The 19,671-nt window shown below is 47.8% G+C and overlaps 1 protein-coding gene across 1 annotated transcript; it reads right to left on the reverse strand.

The window, feature by feature from the left end:
* Positions 1 to 1,673: 1,673 nt before the first annotated feature.
* LOC118089857 (ubiquitin carboxyl-terminal hydrolase CYLD) lies at positions 1,674 to 17,308 on the reverse strand. Its single transcript, XM_035124911.2, has 15 exons — positions 17,176 to 17,308; positions 15,827 to 16,306; positions 14,480 to 14,761; positions 12,089 to 12,164; positions 11,233 to 11,435; positions 10,308 to 10,461; positions 9,995 to 10,130; positions 9,518 to 9,628; positions 8,931 to 9,022; positions 8,072 to 8,138; positions 7,181 to 7,313; positions 6,405 to 6,513; positions 5,696 to 5,814; positions 4,977 to 5,196; positions 1,674 to 3,747 (listed from the first exon to the last, which is right to left on the reverse strand). Exons 2-15 carry the CDS (start codon positions 16,286 to 16,288, stop codon positions 3,563 to 3,565), a joined length of 2,349 nt encoding a protein of 782 aa, XP_034980802.2. The 5' UTR covers positions 16,289 to 16,306; positions 17,176 to 17,308; the 3' UTR covers positions 1,674 to 3,562.
* Positions 17,309 to 19,671: the final 2,363 nt, after the last annotated feature.

The raw sequence follows: 19,671 nt of genomic DNA on the forward strand, positions 1-19,671 counted from the left end.
CACAAGTTGAGGAGCCAATTTTTCTGCCCCTCCCACCAGCCCACCGATTTTGGCAGTGGCAAAGGGGTGGGGAAAGGAACGTATAGACACAAAACATGTGTAAAGCCAAACACCCTGTTGGGGATGGGTCCTTCTCAAATTGCCAGAATGATCCTCTGATGAGGACTGAAGAGGTGATAACTCCTCACAGGGGATGAGCATCAAATCTTATGCTTTTAGCCCTACACAGAATTGGGGTATGTGTAAATAAACTTCTCCCATCCACATCTTTAGAACAAGGGTGGGGAACGAGGAACTGCTGAGTACAACTCCCACCATCCCTGCCCATTAGCACTCTGGCTGGTGCTACCGTATTTCCCCTTTTTTAATACGTAGTCAGAAAGTAAGCCATGGGAGGGTTTTTCTAGAAGTAAGATAAGTAAGACGTACCCCGAAAGTAAGCCACCATTGTTCCTGTCACCTCCTCAGCCCCTCCTGTGTGCTCAGGGAGCCAGCGAACCAGCGACAGGCGTGGGGGGGAAACGCGCCTCTCAGCTGATTTCTCCACCGCCTGCTGAGCGCACAGGGAGGGGGGGGGAAGCCTCTTCCTGCCCCTCTGGAGCAGGCCTGTCTTTCCTATTGGGGCTACTGGTGCTTTCCTTTTCGACCCTGGGAGGCAGCGAATACATCCAATGGTCAGGGCGCTTTGGGGCACCCATCTCTCCCCGTCTGCACCTTTTCTCCTCCTTCTGGGCCAGCACGCGCCCTCTTTTGCTCGCTCCCTGCCTCTCCCGTGACAATAGGCAGCGGCGGCGGCAGCCACAGCCGGCTGCAAGGCAGAGAAGCTAAGCCCAGCGGAGCCAAGGTGCTGTTGAGCGGCTGCGGGCTCCCTTTGGCCGGCCTTCCTTGTGTGCGCCTGGCCGTGATGCGCCTCCCTCCTCCTCCTCCGGCGTAGCAACGGCAGCGGGAGGCTCCTCCTCCTCCGGCAACGGCAGCGGCGGCTCCCGCTCGGGTATGCACCCCTCCAGCCAGCAGCCGGCCAGGCGGCTCCCACAAGGGCTCCACCCGCCTCCCTTTTTCCACCTCCACCACCTCCTCCGCCAGCCAGCCAGCCTCGTCGCCGCTTTTGGGCGCCTGCCTCCGTCCTCCTCCTGCTGCTGCTGCCCAGCTGGGCTCCAGCTGTCGCTGCCCAGCCGCCTCCGCGGCCCCCAGGGGCTAGCAGCAGCAACAGCAGTGGGAGGACGAGGATGACACTGCTGGGTCCCACTGCCTTGAACCGAGTGGCGCTGCTGCGCGCTTTGTTGGGGCTGCAGCAATCGCTGGTTCCAGGCGCCTGCCTCCTATTGCAGCGGCCAGCATTGCTGCTGCTGGCTCGGTACTCTCCTTCCGCGTGGAAGGATTGGTTTTTTTAAAAAAACCAAGATTGCTTAATAAAAAATAGATTGCTTAATAAAAAAACCAAGACATCCCCCGAAAATAAGCCATAGGCTTATTTTCTTGAGTAAAATAAATATAAGACGGTGTCTTAAAATGTGGGAAACACGGTATGAGCAGCTGGAGGGCCTCAGCTTCCTGATCCCTGGGTTGCATTCATGAAAGACGGGCAACGTAGAAGACATTCAGTTGTGGAACATTTTCCTTGGTGACACTTGCATACGAGACATTTCTTGGGAAATAAAGTAAACCCAGTCAAGTCAGAAAAGAAGGCTCTATTGGAGGACATATTTTACAAAGAGATTGACATCACTACATACAAAAATGTCCACTTCTCCTGAGATTTTTTTTAAGGCAGGGGTGGGGGCAGTTGGATACAGCTGGTGATCGAAGTTCTAGAAATAGAGGAAAGGAAAATGCCAACACAGATTCCAAGAATTTAAGTAATGCAAGCACAATCTCTGCAGCTGGTCTCTCAAGCTAGGCCTCAACGAAGCGAAGGGGCTGTGACGAGGTGAATTCCGGCTATCACCAGACACAAATAACTTTGATAAATTAATTTCCTGCTATTATCTTGTTTCCTGCTTGTTGAAGCCCAAGCAGACACCAAGATGAATGCAGCAAAACCTCTTGGATTTCTGTGTCAGACAAGCTTCTTTCCCCAATGAGGCAATGTCCTACTGGAAAGTGCTGTAATACTTTATAATTTCAGGCTGCAGAACAGGACATCTCAGCAGAGGTGATTTAGAAAGACAAAGCAGGGAGATTCGTTTAAAAGGGCTAGACGGGTCTCAGGCGCTCACATGTAAGGCACTTTGTCCTCTTCCCCACCCAAAATCTTATTGCACAATATTTAGTAGACAGAAAATGCCAACTGTTCTGTAAAATTTACATAGAGTACAGAATCCCTGTGTGTCTTCTGCAAGAGAACTATTTTTTCCCTTTCAGTAGCTCAATATACTTGGGAGAATGTCTGAAACACCAAACCCAAACTATTTAGAGATGGAAACCAAGAAGATATGTCAACTTGGGGGGGTGGGATGGGGAGGTCATTCTAACCTACGGGAGATGAACTGTCAAGATACCATAACAGAATTTGAGAGGGGGAAGAGGAAGTCCAAAGGATCATGTTCCTAGGAACCATCACAGGAAATCTGGCGAACAAAGGCCAGTTTGCATAAGGTCCTTGAACAGGGGGAACAAAAACTTAACCAGTTACTCTCTTAGCTCTGCACTGCTCTACAAGGACGACTCCTGCAGGAGGCTTAATAACAGTGCTGTTGAATTCACAGTAAGGCCATTCACCAGGAGTCACCAGACTGCCTGGGCAGCTGCTGCTCTGGATGGGTGTCTATAGCCCACAGCCTGGCTGCCACACTTCCTTGTGAAAGTTGTAAAGGCTGAAAAAGCAGAAGACGCGAGAGCCACTTCCACACACTTGGGCCATTTTCTCCCCAAACCATTACTAGATGGGACCAAAGGTATTTATCCAAAGTGCTTGTCCTGCCTGAGACACGTCAGCATCGAGACGCTTCAGTATGAAGCCTCAATTGCCATCTAAAACAATTTACACAAATTTAAAAGTGCAAGTCACGCGCACAGGGCTGCCACAGATGTCAAAGGACCAAACCAACAACCAGGTGTGCAGAGGCGGGGCAGCCTGCTATTCCCTATGGATTCCAGGTCAAACCCAGAATTTATTGCTGGAAGAGCTTATTGAGACATTCAATTGCCACCTCTCCCACCAAGGAGAAGGAATGCTCAGAATTAGAGTACTGGATTTTTGGAACCCAGCTGAAGTGAAACCCTGAGACAGGCCACTTCCTGGTGCACAGACCAGTGTGTCTTTGTCCAAGCCCAGCCTTGAGCTTCTGCTTTTTCCTGAGTCGTAGCCCAAATGAAGGTCAAGGCACAGCAGCGCCAAGAGCATCTGGGGAGAGGCTTACCAAAAGGAGCGCGGGAACTGAGAGGGGAGGTTGCTCCATCAATACTAGTCCCACATTTCTGACAAGTCCAGATTTGCAGGTTTGAATCACCTGCCCTGGTTCCATTCCCCAGAGGTGATTCTGTAAACGGCATGAGAGAGAGCGCAGTGGAAGAGCGTCAGAGCCCCTTCCTCTCTGCTCCACTGCAAGAAGCAACCCACTGCTCACTTATAGAGTGCCATTTTCTTGCTTTGGTACATGTACATGTAAGCATCACAGAAGAGGCGCTTAGCTACTCCTTCCATGTCCCGGGGCTGCTGCATGGCCAGGGTGGCTACTGGCATCTCCAGGTACTTGGCAACCTCTGGGCACAGAGTCACAGTGGGAATGTTGAAGCCGTCCTCATCACCTGTGGGAAAGAGAGAGGAAGAGAGGGTCCTTTGGTTAGGTGAACCCCCTTGGGTGCATTTGGAACTGCACAGGCACACGAGTGGGATGGGTGTAGCATCATTCGTGAGAGATCACTGCCCTTCAAGAAATGAAAGAGGAACACTTTGTTGATTCAGGAAGCGAGGATTTATTTGTCATGGACTGGTTGAGCACAGATGAATGGCGGGAGGAACCAGCTGGGGAACCCCAAGGGAAGAAGGCTCAGAGCTCGGAGAGAGGTGATGGGACAGTGATGAGTGGACTGGGGGAGAAGACTGGGAGGAGGTGGTGTTGGAAGCTGAAGGGGTAACGGGGCTTAGTGAGCAGGGACAGTCTGTGACAGAATCAGAGGCAGAAGCAGGTGAGTGGGATGAGGGAGGCCAAGAGGCAGAGTTGAGTCACAGGTGTCTCTCCCCCACCCTTCTGCAACAAGCTCCCCTCCCCCAGAACCAGGAGAGGTGTGAAACAGGAGGAGCATAGACAGGCTGCATACAGGAGCAGTCTCTGATTGCTTGGAAGAAACCCTGGAGAGGTAGCATAAGAAGGCTGTGGGGAGGTGAGGACTTCTAGTCTTGGCAACTGATTTCATGCAGGACCTACAGGGCATGAGCTGCTGTGCTCATTGGGCCTGAAACTCAGCCAAGTCTGTGAAGATCATGGTTTGCTAATAAAGAGTTAACTCCAGCTTTGAACTGTGTGACTCACTAGCCGTCTTTGTGACATTATGCCAAACCTAACTCTTCCTACCGTGTTCTATGCTCACAGAACTGCTTTTGTGTAGCTACTCAATCTTGACATTATAATGCAGATACAGGGAACCTGTGGGCCTCCAGCTGTTGCTAGACTCCAACTCCCATCGTCCCTAACGATGTGCCCCACTAGCTGAGGCTGATAGGAGCTGGGGCATCCAACAATATTTGGAGGGTCACAGGTTCCCCATCCTTGCTATAAACAAGGTGTGGGGAACCTTTGGTCCTCCAGATGTTGCTGAACTACAACTCATTAGCCTCAAGCGTGTTCAATGGCCAGGGCAGATGGGAATCGTAGTCCCATACCCCTGCCATGTCCCATGCATTAAGTGAGCCAATCCCTCCCCTCCCCAACATGGAAACAACATCCTTAAATGCATTTGTGGCTTTTTTGGGTGGGTGGGTGGGAGACATCCATGCACCTGTTGAAATAGCACCGGCACCCCCAACACAAACTTACCATGCCTATCTGCCATGCTGTCAAAAAACATCCAGTTCTCCTTCTCTGGTCCGTATTTCACAAAGGAGACGTAGTGGCTGGTTTCAATGCAGAGAACAGCAAAGAGCTCCAGTTTCTCCCGAGGCACCCGGAGGCCTCCCAGGCGGCTGCCCCTGCAGAACTCCTCGGGGATGTGCAGCTTTGTCAGCTGATGGGCTTTGCGGTGGTAATGAGAGTGAGCCTGCAAACAGCCACAAGACGGTAAAGCTAAAGGGGTGGCGAGGGCTACCATCAGGTGGTCTGTGCTTTTGAAGAAAGGAGGTCCACAAGCCCCGGTCAAGGAACTGCGGCCAAGCGTCCCTTTTGCTCTCAGAAAACCCACATCCACCCTAACCAGGGCATGTAGAAATGCCTGCAGAACTCACAGAACAAAGGGAATGCTCACAGGGAAGAAAAATGATTAAAGTTCTCTGATTCTATGAAAACATTTTAAACAAATAAATACTGCTGCCAAATTTGGAGAGGGCCCTCGGGGGCAACTAGAAAGCTTTGGGGGAGCCAAGTAATGCCCACAGGCTGTTGGTTAACCACCCTCCGGTGTATACCAAGTCCATCAGTGCATTCCCCTAAAGAAAAGGGCCCCTTCACTCCTTTCCTGAAGTCTCAAGAGGAGCAGGCATGAATCTGGGGCCTTAGACGTGAAACGTCTTCCCACTATGGTACAAATGAAAAGGGGATACCTGAGTGCAGCAAGAATCGCAGTACTGCTTCAATCCGGTGTCTGCAAACATCTTGTCTTTGAAGCACGCTGAGCATTCCTGAGTGGCCACAGCTCCGCACACAAAGCACTCCCTGGGACCTACAGTGGGAGACTAAAGATCACACCTTGAACCTTTCAGAGCCTGCCTACAGCACAGGATGCACTTTCCACTGAGAAATGAATTGGGCCTGAAAACGGCTAAGTGATCTTTAGTGTGGTTCCTGCTGCAAAGTCTCTTCTCCCCTGGCCAGCTTCCAAGCCACAATGGTATATTGTTCCTTAGATCACAAAGATATCCTGGCTAACAGCAGCCTCTAGGCCTGAATCAGGTTCAGGGAGAAAGAAGTACAGCAGGATCTTTCCTGACAAACAAGCTGAACCACCTACAAAATGCTTAAGAATGCTCCTTGTACTTATTCTCACAACTGCCCAATGATGAAAGTTAGGCTGAGGGAGAAGGAGCTTCATGAATGGACCGGCATGAGAACCTCTCACTGTTTAATTCCAGGACATTCCCAATGAACCCTGGGTCAGTTCTAGAGGCCACGGCAATGAATCCATTCTCCAGTCTCACACAGTGCTATTGCAGCGTGTAACTCCAAGGAAGTGGATGACAAATCTAGGTAAAGGGAACTGGAATACGTTTGCGTCCACATCCCCACCCCTACCGTATGATGCCCATAACTTACTATCCAGCAGCAGGTCAGTAATGTCCAGCTCCAAGGAGGGGATGATTTTGCTGAACATTTTGTATTCCTTCCCAAAACGGGGCATTTGGAGGATAAAGCAGGATGGAATCTAGGCAGAGGGAGAAATAGAAGCCACATCATTGGGACTTGCTCTGCAGCCAGAAGTTTCCAAGCAATCACACAATGCAGAATCTGGGTTGGGCCGACGGTCAGGGAAGGGCAGTCTATCTGCTTACAGCCACACAGCAAATTGATCTGCAATGGGAAGCCCAGCAGGTTCCTGTATCTCAGAGCTGTGTAAAAGAGGGCTTTCCTCACCTCTACATGGAAAGCTGTGCCTGCTCAAAGTTCAATACAATTCTTGGCAAAGGCAGTGGAGCAGCTGCTGGTATTCCTGGATGAGACCAATTATCTAGACCAGGGTTTCCCAAACTTTTTTTGGACTACAACTCCCGTCATCCCTGACCACTGGTTCTGCCAGTTAGGGATAATGGGAGGTTTAGTCCAACAAAAGCTGGAGATACAAGTTCGGGAAACCCTGGTCTAGATGTCCTACAATGTGAGTTCAGGTTCAGAACTGAACCAGCCTTGGTCACCCTGATGGATGACCATGAAGCAGACAGGGGGAGTGTGACCCTGTTGATTGAGCTCAATATCTCAGCAGCTTTTGACACCATTAACCAAGATATCCTCCTGGGCAGACTCAGGTCATGCTCTGTGGGGTCAGAATGTTAAAACACAGACAAGCAGCAACCAAAAGGGTCACAATGACTCACCTCCACCAGCTTGAGATCAGATGAGAGAAAGGAATGCTCTACCAGCTGCTGCACGTTGGGCACCACCAAGTCCTCCTGCTTGTCCATGAATATCTGGTAGCAGTAGCACTCCTGCTCCTTGAGCCGTCCAGACCTGAAAGCAATGAGCAGGTGACTCCTCTGTGGCTATCCAGATGCTGCACCCCACTCCCCACAAACAGAATTATTAGAGCAACGGCAGCTGTTTCAATGGTGCAATGGGGAAATGAATTGCTTAGGCTTCTCCCCATTCCCTCTGAGGAGCACTATGGGGCGCAGGGGGTGCGGCTGGGTGGAAGCTGGGCTGCCCCATTCTGAGCCACTGCAGGCATACAAACTCCTGCCCTTAACACACCACCTTTGGGGTAAGGTCAGCTGGAGACCTGGAGAACTTGGGTTTACCTCCATCAACACCTGAGGCTCTCTAGACTTCAAATCAATGCACACTTGTAGAGCTGAACACTAATTCCCTAGCCAAATAAAAATAAAAATAGTTAGCAACATGCTCCTCCCCGCAATTTTCCTCTGCCACGGGGTGGTGAATCTTTGGCCCATCCAGATGCTGCTGAACTACAAATCCACAACAATTAGCAGTGCTGGCTGGGGCTGGAGAAAGCGGAAAGTCCAGCAACATCTCAAGGGCCACAAGTCACTCCTGCTCCACCAGGCCTAAGGCACTCACTGCCCCTTCCCTCCTCCACTTCTCCCCTAATCACAAAGAGGTATTTTGACAGCTTCCCTTCACCGCTTTAAGTCACTAGTCACCCAGATCAACTCCCTTTGAGGCATAATATACTTTGAACTGTGATTATTTCTTCCTAGTCCCAGGAACATGCAGCCCATATTTCTCAGCTCTTCGGGGTGAAAACTTACTGTAGCTTCAGAAGCGGCTCTATCCCAAGGATGTGATGCATGATGAGATTAAGAAACTCCTCAGGGTCTAAAAGGGCAAAGTAAAAGCCACATCAGAAAGCCCTTCATCTCCAGCTGCTGTCAGACACGGGCACATCTTTTGTATAAATAAGAGCATAAACAGAGTCTGATGGGTCAGGCCAGTGGCCCATTCAGTGCAGCCTCCTGTTCCCACAGTGGCCAACCAGATGCCTCTCTTGGGAAGCCCGCAAGCAGGATTCAAGCACAAGAGCACTTTCTTCTCCAGCAGCTGGCATTCAGAGGCTTTCTACCTCCGACAGTGGAAGAAGAAATGAAGGAGAGCAGGCGCGGGTGGGGTGGGTGTGTAGGTAACTAGCCCCCTCCATCACTTAAGAACAGAGCAAGAACACACAGAAAATAAAGCCAAAAAGCGGGGGAGCAGGGGACTTGTGTCTTCTGTCATCGCAGGATACAGGACTCCCCACTGTTCCACAGCCAATGAAGACCAAGAGTATTGGCTTGGCACAGCAAATACCAGCTCTCATACTGTGCCATACCAAACTGGCCAGGTAGTTCTTTAACTTTTGTCAAAAGCTTTAATTGCCACCTCCCAGGGTCTTTGATTGTAGTCTTGCAAAGAATCCAATTAGGGATTTCTGGCAATTCCATCTTTATCCTGCCCTCCCCAACAAAAAAACCCATGAGGTAGATTAGGCTGGCTGAGAGAGACAGTGTCCTATTGCGGTCTCCTTCGCCAGGCAGGTTTGTGGCTGAGCAGGGATCTGAAAGTGGAATAATTTAGTAACACATCAAAGTGCACCAAAGCAATGGACCCAAAAGGGAGCGGGAAATTAATCACCTTTCTCAGAAGTGGCAAAGCTGGAACACTCCCCCTTCTCAGTCAACTGGTGTCGAAGGTCCATTACATTGCTAGCAGCAACAAATCCTTTCCTGAGTGGAGGAGGGAATCGTATCATCTCTTCAAGAAACTGACAAGGTGTTAAAGCCTAGTCTGCATAAAGGCATGACACCCCCCCCCAATCCCAAATGCCAAGGGGACACTGCTGATTAATAAATAAAATTAATATAGATTTGCTTATTTTGCAGAATTTATTCTGCTTCACAATGGGGGAAGAAACAAGGAGCTCCACAGAAGCCCAAGTTGCAGCTTCTGAAATCCACCGAGTCCACCCTGTTCAGCTTCTTAGATTTCACCAGGCTCCGAGCTTACTGCAGAGCCATGGGAAGTAGAAACTTTGCAGAGTTTTGTTGGTTTTTATATAGAAGGGGGACCTCTCCGCTTTGAGGATGCAGAATTCAGTATGTGACACTGAAAGCTGCACCTGCAAAAAATGCAGATGGACAAGGAGGCAAATAATAGAGCTGAGATGGAGGCGCAAGTGGACTGCTCCCATTGGCCAGGAGAGCACCCTGTTAGCTACTCACTGCCTGAGAGGGTTGACTATCTTGTCCCGGAGGATATTCTGAACGTGCCCATCAGGTGGGAGGGAGGGTTTGAAGAGCATGGAATCCAACACAGAGGTGCAGGAGAAGAGGCTGTGGTGAGAGAGGACGCACTTGGTAACTCTGCCAAGATGGCAGCAACACTCCAGAGTGGATTAAAAAAAGAAGAAGACGACTGACATGGAGACAGAGAGAAATTGAAGCAACAACATGAGCAGCAGAGAATAGATCCCCACCACCACCACCCCAAAAAAATCAGGCTGAATTCAATAGTGCAGTTCACATACCCTACATTGGCCCTCAGCCATCAGACAAGAAACATGATTATTCAGGATCTAAGCACAGTCCCTGAAGGTGCACAAAGGGGGCTATTTCCCATAAACTAAATGGACCTAATGTGGTTTCCAAAGGGACCCACTTGTATGGGGGTTTGGAAAGGAAGCAAGCAGACCCACCTACCTGAAAAGTGCAGCATCCATGTAGCAAGAATTGCAGTGGCCCTGGATCCCCCTCATCCGCCCTTCCAGGACATTCACAGCCACATCATCCCTGAGAGGGGGCAAGTTGCTTAGGACAGAAGGAGCACCCAGTCCACCTGAAACAGATGTTCTGCTCCTGAAAATATGCCTCTCTTCTTTTAGCTTAGACGTGATGCAACAAACCATGATGGGAAGGGCAGGAAAAAGGGGGTGGGGAGAGAACTAATTGAAAGCTGAAAATGGTTCGCTTGATCCTCCCCGCAGTATATCTTCAGTGGAGGAAGGGAACTTACTCAACTCTGTGGACTCCGGGGAAGTGTGGCTGACGGACTGGAAGCGCATGTCTGGCTGGCACGACTCCAGCCTCACAAAGAGGCCACGCTTTGGGGGGCAAGTGAAGTAGCGCACCCCCTGCAACTCGCCATCAGAAACACCCTTATCTTCATCCTGTGTGGAAGGGTGAAATCTCTCAGGCAAGACAGGCAAACACCCTGGTCAGAATCTCCCCCTAGCAGTCTCACAGACAAGGAAAAGGAACAAGAGGGAATGATTCCACATGGGAAGCTGTGCCAGTACCATCCTCTCTGTTCTTCCTATCAGAGACAAGAACTCCTCAAATCCCTCTTGGGCCCTGCAGTTGAATTACCAACACCTCTCAATCAGTGGTACCAAAGGCTGCCAAAAAGACTAAGAGTTAAATTGTCGCAATTAAATTACCCACCTCACGACTCTTGGTTCTAGTATCCCATTTCTTAGAGGAGGAAGCAGGCTTTCATTTCCAGTAGTCCTGTCAACTGCGTGCCCATTTACCCGTTGCATAGCCCAACCCTGTGATACAGTTCTTGATCCCACTAACATGAATCTAAAAAAATGTAGTATAAACACCGACAACAGGGAAACACTAGCCTGCAAGTGCTTCAATTAGAGAACAGCCTTTACTAAAGGTGTCATGGGCTTTGAAGACGCTCGAATTCAGGAAGAAAGGGAGAAACATGCCAAGAGGAAGGCATGCTTGGCAAACCCTCACCAGGATCAACTCCTGCCCAGAAACCTATGTCTCCACTGTGGAAGGACGTGTGGATCCAGAATTGGCCTCCACAGTCCCTTACTGTTAAGACAGTGTTCATGGAAGACGATCTTTCTCAGCGATGAGGGATCGCCAAAGAAGAAGCTAGAGATGTCAAAGACCATGAATGGATGCATGGATGGAACTCTCACCAGCTCAACTCCAGCCATTTTCTGCCGATTTTCAGGCAGACAGCCAATCCAACAGATTGTTCCCGTGACTGAGTTCCCCTTGTCCAAGTTGATCCGTACCACTGAGTTCACGTCAAGGGAGGGTGACTTGCTTTCCACATCCTCTGCACTCTCACTTCTCTTGCTCTGGTCCTGGAGCCCAGTATCAGTATCCACTTCAAATCCTGAAAGGCAACACATATGCCGGACAGACTTTTGTAATTAACATTTTGATGCTGTTTTATTACTTTGCTGTTGAAGACACTGGGTGGGAGCTGGAGAGTAAGAATTTATGAGTGACATAGCCATTTTGCTGGTCTGGCTGTTTAGTATTCTCTTTAGCAACCCCAGACCTGATTTGGGTTAGGAAGTGAGGCTAACCCTCACCTACACTCTGCAATCCACTTGACTTTCTGCTACTAAAGGAATTGCTATGGGGTGCCTAGGTATGTTTACCTCTACATTCTACCCATCAGTGTTGAAATGCGCCTCTGCTTCAGCAGAATATCTTCCTAGTTGGTGCAGGGCAATCAGAAGACCTGGGTTCCTTCCATACAACAAAGTGCCTTCTCATTCTCACTTCTTCCTTCATGCATTCTTCAGCAAGGCACTCAAGAATGCTTGGTGCCTCAGTGTTTTAAGAGGAATGCAACACAGAAAAATATATCCTATGTGTCTTATAATTTGATGAAAAAGGCAGACTACAAAGGCAGTAACAGCATGTTACTGTTTTCAGTAGCAGCCTTATAAACTCCAACCCCAATGCTACAGTAGAACCAATAAGATTTATGGCCCTCCAGAAATGGAGAAGCAAAACTACCACAGACTACTGAGTCACCTGGGGAAAGCAGCTCCTCTTTAACCACAGAGTCCATGGGGATAACACGGAAAACATCTGCTGATCCTTCTTCCTCCTACAAACCAAAATAGAATGTGGTTGTATGTTTTAATCTGTTTTTAGCTTATTATTGATTTTATGCTTTGAATATTTACAAAGTTGTTTTATGGGTTTTCTGATAATTTATTGATTTATTCTCTCTGTAAACAGCTTTGAGTTTTGCTTTTTTAAAACAATCAAGCAGTGTATAAATTCATGAAATAAATGAAGTAGAAAATTTAAGGATGTACCTGGAAGTTTTACATACAAAGTATGTGAGCTACTACTAAGCTACATATGCACCATGGATGTCATTGGCTTAGTTCACACCAAGCCATGGTTTGTTTAACAAACCACAAGCTGTCCCACAGACAACCACAGCTTGTTTCTTCAAAGCTTAGTTTGCTTTCTAGCTGCTTCTTTGGTGAGCATCTTGGGTGGGGCAGCCAAGCAAACTATGATTAAGAAAGAGTGATGGCTTCACATGCAACACCAAGCGGGAGTTTAAACAAAGAAAGAACAAGCCATGGATTCCATCTTGGTTTGTTGGCAATAACCAAACCATAGTTAAGCCACAGTATAGCATTGGCTTCTGGTTCTGCTCTGCCTTAAGGGAGGTGGCTCTCTCAACAGTGGGAAATCGTTGAAGAAGGAAAAACAAGGATGATTGAGGGTAATTATCCTTGCAAATCCCGCCCCCCCCCCAGGTACAGGGGAGAATGGGCTTCACTCACAATTCGCCTCGGTATCTGGCTCTCACCCCGGCATGGAGTGCGGGGGGCAGAGAGGCGCTGAGTGCAAAAGCACTTTGCCTGCTGAAAACCCTCCAACGTCGCCATTAAGGCAGAGGTTCTCCTGTTAATTAGAGCTTAATTGGACTAAAGGACAGGCACGTGCTAGAAGAGATGAGATCACAAACTGTGGAACAAAACCTACTGCAAGGACTTTAAGGTTTGAACTTGAGATAAGACTTCATTCGGTGCAAAAGATGGGGGGGGGAGAGCCTACAGTTTCTTTATTTAAAGTTTTTTTCTCTACATTTATGATTTGGCAACCCACCTCTGAATGTTAGTTCAAATTATATTTGTACAAGTGAGGATGGAAGAAATTGGATTATAAATATGGAATATAACATCAAACAGAACTCTGTGTGTAAAAGAAAAGGAGAGGGAAGCTCTATTTTGCAAAAGGTTTACAATGGAAACTTAGAGCTAACTCTTCCCCATCCTTTATTATTTACGGAGTGAACTGAATAACACTAAGAGGACTTGGAATTTAATTTAATTGGAAGTATAATTGCTTATTTATCTTCAGTTGGACGGAAGGATGAAAGGCATCTGTGAACTTGCCAAGGAACTGATAAGGCTCATATATGAGTTATCTGCAGTTTGACAAACCACTCTTCTTCCCAGGCTGAGAGGGGAAATGGTGAAAACAGGTTATTTATTGGGACAGAGTGATTTTTACATTGTTGTTAATGTTGCAAAACGACGAAGCACGGAACAGGGCAATGGAGAAATTTCTGGAACAACAATGCAATATCAGCTTTGCCCAAGGGATGATGGATAGCAGCTATTACCGGGGGGAAGAAAGACATAACATCTTACCAGGACAGGAAGAAACACCACGGACAGAATAACTGACACACACAAGAAAAGCAAGAATATCTGAAGAAGTGGTATCTGAAGAAGTGTGCATGCACACGAAAGCTCATACCAAAATATAAACTTAGTTGGTCTTTAAGGTGCTACTGAAGGAATTTTTTTATTTTGCTTCGACTCAGACCAACACGGCTACCTACCTCAAGCAAGAATATCGTTTGAGTTCCTCACTTGTAGTTTTATAAATCACTTAATGTGTCAACATGCATAGAAGTAATAAGGGATTATTATTATGACTGGAATGTAATGGAAATTAGTAAGATTTTGAAGGCAGAAATAAAGCAAATAATGAAGCCATCAATTCTAGCATGCAGGGGGCCACCTTATCTAAATTATATAATTTGGCATTTGAACGATTGGTATTAATAATTGTATTATAAATTGTTATTGTTATAATGAGGCTATTATTGGATTGTAATTGAAAACTAATAAAAATTATTATCGCACTATAGCAACCCATGGCTTAGGTTATGTGCAGACCTGGCCATTTTATCCAGCTGCCCAGATAAGGACAAGCAAGCGTTTATCAGTTTCAACTGGCAGAGGAGACCTGTTGCATTATTTCCCTTCCTTGTTCTTTTTGGCGCAACTCCAAAATGGGGGCATCATCACTCTCTATTTTCAGGACATTACTGTCTCAATTAATGCCTCCTCCAGAAGGATTTAATCAGAATGGTGATGACTTTCTTACCGGACACACTTTGACCATCCAGGTGTTTTCCTCCTTGAATATGTCCATTGCTATTCCTTGCATGAAGGCATCATCCAAATAGAAGCCAATAGTATCCCCCACTTTCACTGGAGATGCCCCAACTGCGTCCGGATTTGCCTCTTGCTTCGCCATGCCCTTCTCTGGTGCTGATACAAACTGCAGTTTGTTACATGGGAGGAAAAGGCCACAGTCCTTCTTACATTTGAAGTATTCTGTCCCATTGTAGGTACCATCACAGCGGCCTTTGCCTTCACCGTCACCCTGGAGAAGCAGCAGAGAGGCTATGTTATAACATCTCAGGGTATGAACAAAGAGAGGACACAAGAGAATAGCCCATTTCTGCTCCAAGTATGTGAGTATCATGTAGGAATCAAAGTATACCCTTCAGAGGAGGACAGCTCCCCACCCCTCAGAAAAACTGCACTGTAGTAGTATCATAAAGCCTAAAACCATACAGGAAGCATGCAGCTGAATAAAATTCAGGAATCGCCCCATTAAAATTTACTAAATTTACTTCTAGCTTTCTATTTCCATTGCTCCAAAGGAGCACATGCTTCATGTACTGTTTAACACAAAACTTCTATCACGTGACTTCTGTTTAACGTGGCTGCGTAATTTCATCTTACTCCTTTCAGAGTAACCAAAAGAGATTGGAAAGAAACAGATTAAAATGAGCATGTTATCATGCCTTATCCAGAAAATAATGTATTTTTCCTTCTTTGAAACCGTGCAGCCTGAGGAAAGGTTTTGTGGATCTCTTTTTTTTAAAAATATATTTTTATTAATTTTCCAATTAAAACCAATTATATCACATTCATTATTTCAAATTATACACATATATATCAATCAAACCGAATGTTATGCCAAATCATCTAGAAAATTTTTTTGGGTTCCCATGCTTCAAGAAATTGGGGATTCCTCGCAACCGTCCACTGCCGTCTTTTTTCTAAAGTTCAAATCGTCTCTCCGAGTTCATAATAATCCAGATCTTTCCCTTACAGTCACATAGATGTTTTCCTCTTTCAACCGATTATTTCCCAGCTGCTGAGAAAGGTTTTGTGGATCTCAAAAGTTTGTGTGAGACATTTTGAACTGGCTGGCCCAAAGAAAGCATTTAATGCTTTTCCTTCTTTCATGTGAACTAGGCAAAGCACTTCGCTCTCCAAAACAAGAGACTCAGGCCTAACATACAAGGCAATGTACTTTTCTCTTATGGGTTACTGAGAAAGTATTTCTATAGCCTATTTAAGTGTTCAAAGCCTAAGTTTAATTACAGACCAGACCGTAAAAATTCAGGACAATTACAACCTCCATAAATGGCCTCACCTGCAGCTCTACACCAAAGAAAACTGGGCAGAGCCCAGATGGTAAAGGGCTCCTATGAACCTTCCCAATGTAGCAGATGGTACCAGGGAAAGTCTGATGGTCCAGTTCCACAAAGACTTGCTGGCCCTGTTTGGCATTCATGGCTGCATTCAGAACATGCATGTCCAGAAAACAGTTCAACCGTTCATGAGTGTTGCTGATGGCTGAAAGATAATCAGCCACCTTGTCATGCAAAGGCTGCAGAATTTCGGCATCCAAAGTGACCACGGATCCATCTTGCTCCATGACAACCCTCAAGAAGCGAGTGGGTGACAATCTAATGCACCGCAAGTAAGCCTGTTCGTTCACGTAACACATACTCCCTGCAGGGAAAAATTTGCTGCCATAAGGGTGGTTTTCAGTCAGGATGTAATGCAAGTTCTTATCCCCATGGGGAAGCTGGTACATAGCTGCAGTACTCATCTTCACATTCCTTCAGTCCTAAAAAGAAATTACACAATCATGTCATAGGGAAATTTAATAAACCTACTTTAGTCACTGAACAGAAGGAACAAATAATATAGGGAATGCTTCCAGGTAATTCCTGGACAATGAGAATAAGGACGTGGGAAGACTCCCCATCATACATAACATTTAAACTCAACCATTTATTTATTTAGAACAGGAGTGTTGAGAATTCTCTGTCAGATGCAGTAAGTTAGCAGCTACCCGCACCCCAACAAACCCCAATAAGCAACACCGCAGTCAAAACGTCATCAGCGACAAGTATACCTCCCCCAGCCCCCGGAGCACTTGCACTACAAGTCCCACCAGCCAGCAGCACCCAGCGAAGTTGCACTACAACTCCCACCAGCCAGCAGCACACAGCAAGCTTGGACTACAAATCCCACCAGCCCCAGCACCTAGAGGTTGTCCTACAATTCCCACCACTCAGCAAGCTTGGACTACAACTCCCACCAGCCCCAGCACCCAGCGAGGTTGGACTACAACTCCCACCAGCCCCAGCACCCAGCGAGGTTGGACTACAACTCCCACCAGCCAGCAGCACACAGCAAGCTTGGACTACAACTCCCACCAGCCCCAGCACCCAGCGAGGTTGCACTACAACTCCCACCCGCTCCCCGTTGCCGTGCAGCCCCTCTGACGCGCCCCAGGTTGGCAAAGGCCGCGCTCGGAGGTCAGGCTGAGGCCTCTGTCCCCGCGGAGCCCCCCCGCCCCCTTTGGACCTCCCTCGCAGGGCTGTTGTGAGGATGGAAGGGGGGCGGGGAGGAGCCTCGCCTGGGGAAACCTGGCAAAGAAACGGCAACCCTGTGGGAGAGGAAGGCGGGGGCGCTGCGGGGGTCCCTCACCTGCCCGCTCCGCTCGACGAAGGCGACGGGCCCAGCCGGCACCGAAGCCGTTCCCGTTTCGCTCTGAGGAAAGGCCATAGAGCGCATGCGGCGGCCAGAGCGTCCATAGGAGGCCGTCGCCCACTCTTTTCCCTCAGGTCAATCCGCAGCCAGGGCCGCCTCAGCCGCCAATCGGCATGAAGGGGTGGGCTGCAAAGGAGCGGGGCTTGGCCAATCAAGAAAGAGGAGGAGGAGGAACGAGGAAGCTCATGACGGAATCTGGGGATTGGCTAATGGGGAAACTCCAGTAGAGGCCGGGCACATAAACCCACACGCAGGTACCAGCGCGTTGTGCGCATGCGCGAGCCTTCACGCCAGGATGTTTGTACCGCGTTCCGCGACGGAGTTTTTAGCGGCGACGGTTTTCTCACCGCCAAGGATTCTGGGAGATGTAGTTTGCTGAGGCTTTTAAGCAGACCGCCTAGGGATGGGGGAACCGGGGATGCTTGTGCATGGCTGAACCGACTGAATAAGGACGAAAACTGGGGCGGGGGGTGCAATGGAAAATGTGAACAAAGTAGCAATCAGGCATGTTTAGAGAGTCCTCTCACTGCAGAGTGGCAAGCCAGAGAAGTGCTTTTGCCTCCCACTGGTATTATGTTACTTATTTAAAAGTAAAAGTAAAATGTTTAAAACCTTCTTGAGTAGCCAGTTGCTTTAATTAATGCTTTGTCTTGCTTTTAAATGTTTCTGTGTTGCTGCACGCTGCCCTGATGTTTTGCAACAGGGAGATATATAAATATTAACATGGGTATAACTGCAAACTGTTTGTTATTGTTGCTATTATTGGTTTCTATTGATTTATTGCTTTGTTTGTTGCTCATATAGGGTTTTTAAAAAATGTTTGTTGTGTTTTTATATATGTTGCAAGCCACCCAGAGTGGCTGGGGAAACCCAGCAAGATGGATGGGATATAATTTATAAAAATTATTATCATTATCATTATTTGTTTAAAAAATGCTTCTTGCATACTTGGATGGTGTTTGCATGTGGTGATGCGCAGAAACATTTCTTTTCCATGACGTTAATGTAGACAACAGAACAAAGTCCGCTACTCCACCCAATTGTCTTCTGGCCCTCCCTGCCATTGGCATGAGGCCCCAGGAAAGTTGCTGATGAGGTAGAGACCCAACAGCAGGAAAAGTCTTCCCCTGCAAAGAAGCAGGTAGCAAAAAAAATGTGGTTCTTTCCCTTCCCCCTACCTGCCACTTGGAGGCACCAGAGCCTCCCAACCGCTTTCTTTAATCATTGTTAATTTCTCTATAAAATCAGAACCAGTGAAGGCAGCGAAGGTCCTGTGTGAGTGCCTGGAGGCGGTTGGAGGATGGATGGTGGCTAACAGATTGAGGTTGAATCCTGACAAGACAGAAGTACTGTTCGTGGGGGACAGGACACGGGCAGGTGTGGAGGATTCCCTGGTTCTGAATGGGGTAACTGTGCCCCTGAAGGACCAGGTGCGCAGCCTGGGAGTCATTTTGGACTCACAGCTGTCCATGGAGGTGCAGGTCAATTCTGTGTCAAGGGCAGCTGTTTATCAGCTCCATCTGGTACGCAGGCTGAGACCCAACCTGCCTGCAGACTGCCTAGCAAGAGTGGTGCATGCTCTAGTTATCTCCTGCTTGGACTACTGCAATGCGCTCTACGTGGGGCTACCTTTGAAGGTGACCTGGAAACTACAACTAATCCAGAATGTGGCAGCTAGACTAGTGACTGGGAGTGGCCGCCGAGACCACATAACACCGGTCTTGAAAGATCTACATTGGCTCCCAGTACGTTTCCGAGCACAATTCAAAGTGTTGGTGCTGACCTTTAGAGCCCTAAATGGCCTCAGTCCAGTATACTTGAAGGAGCGTCTCCACCTCCATCATTCTGCCCGGACACTGAGGTCCAGCACCGAGGGCCTTCTGGCGGTTCCCTCGTTGCAAGAAGCCAAGTTGCAGGGAACTAGGCAGAGGGCCTTCTCGGTGGTGGCGCCCACCCTGTGGAACGCCCTCCCAACAGATGTCAAAGAGGAAAACAACTACCAGACTTTTAGAAGACATCTGAAGGCAGCCCTGTTCAGGGAGGCTTTTAATGTTTAATAGATTACTGTGTTTTATTTTTCTGTTGGAAGCCGCCCAGAGTGGCTGGGGAAACCCAGCCAGATGGGCGGGGTATAAATAATACATTATTATTATTATTATTATTATTATTATTATTATTATTATTATTATTATCATTATTATATAAAATGCCATTGTGAAATGCCAAGTGCCTTTTATACCATAGGCTGGCAGGACACCCTGTCAAAATTTCCCTTTGGGCAGGGAGGTTGGTCCCCAAGCTACTGTTTCCTTCACACTCCCAGCATATTCAGAGTGCAAATCTGGGAGAACAGAAGCAGCTCAGTTACACCTAAAGTACTTTTACAAACTCTGCAATCAGCATGGGTGCAGAATCAAGGCCAGAGAGAGAGAA

The sequence above is a fragment of the Zootoca vivipara genome, chromosome 8, assembly GCF_963506605.1.
Source record: "Zootoca vivipara chromosome 8, rZooViv1.1, whole genome shotgun sequence".
Classification (NCBI taxonomy): domain Eukaryota; kingdom Metazoa; phylum Chordata; class Lepidosauria; order Squamata; family Lacertidae; genus Zootoca; species Zootoca vivipara.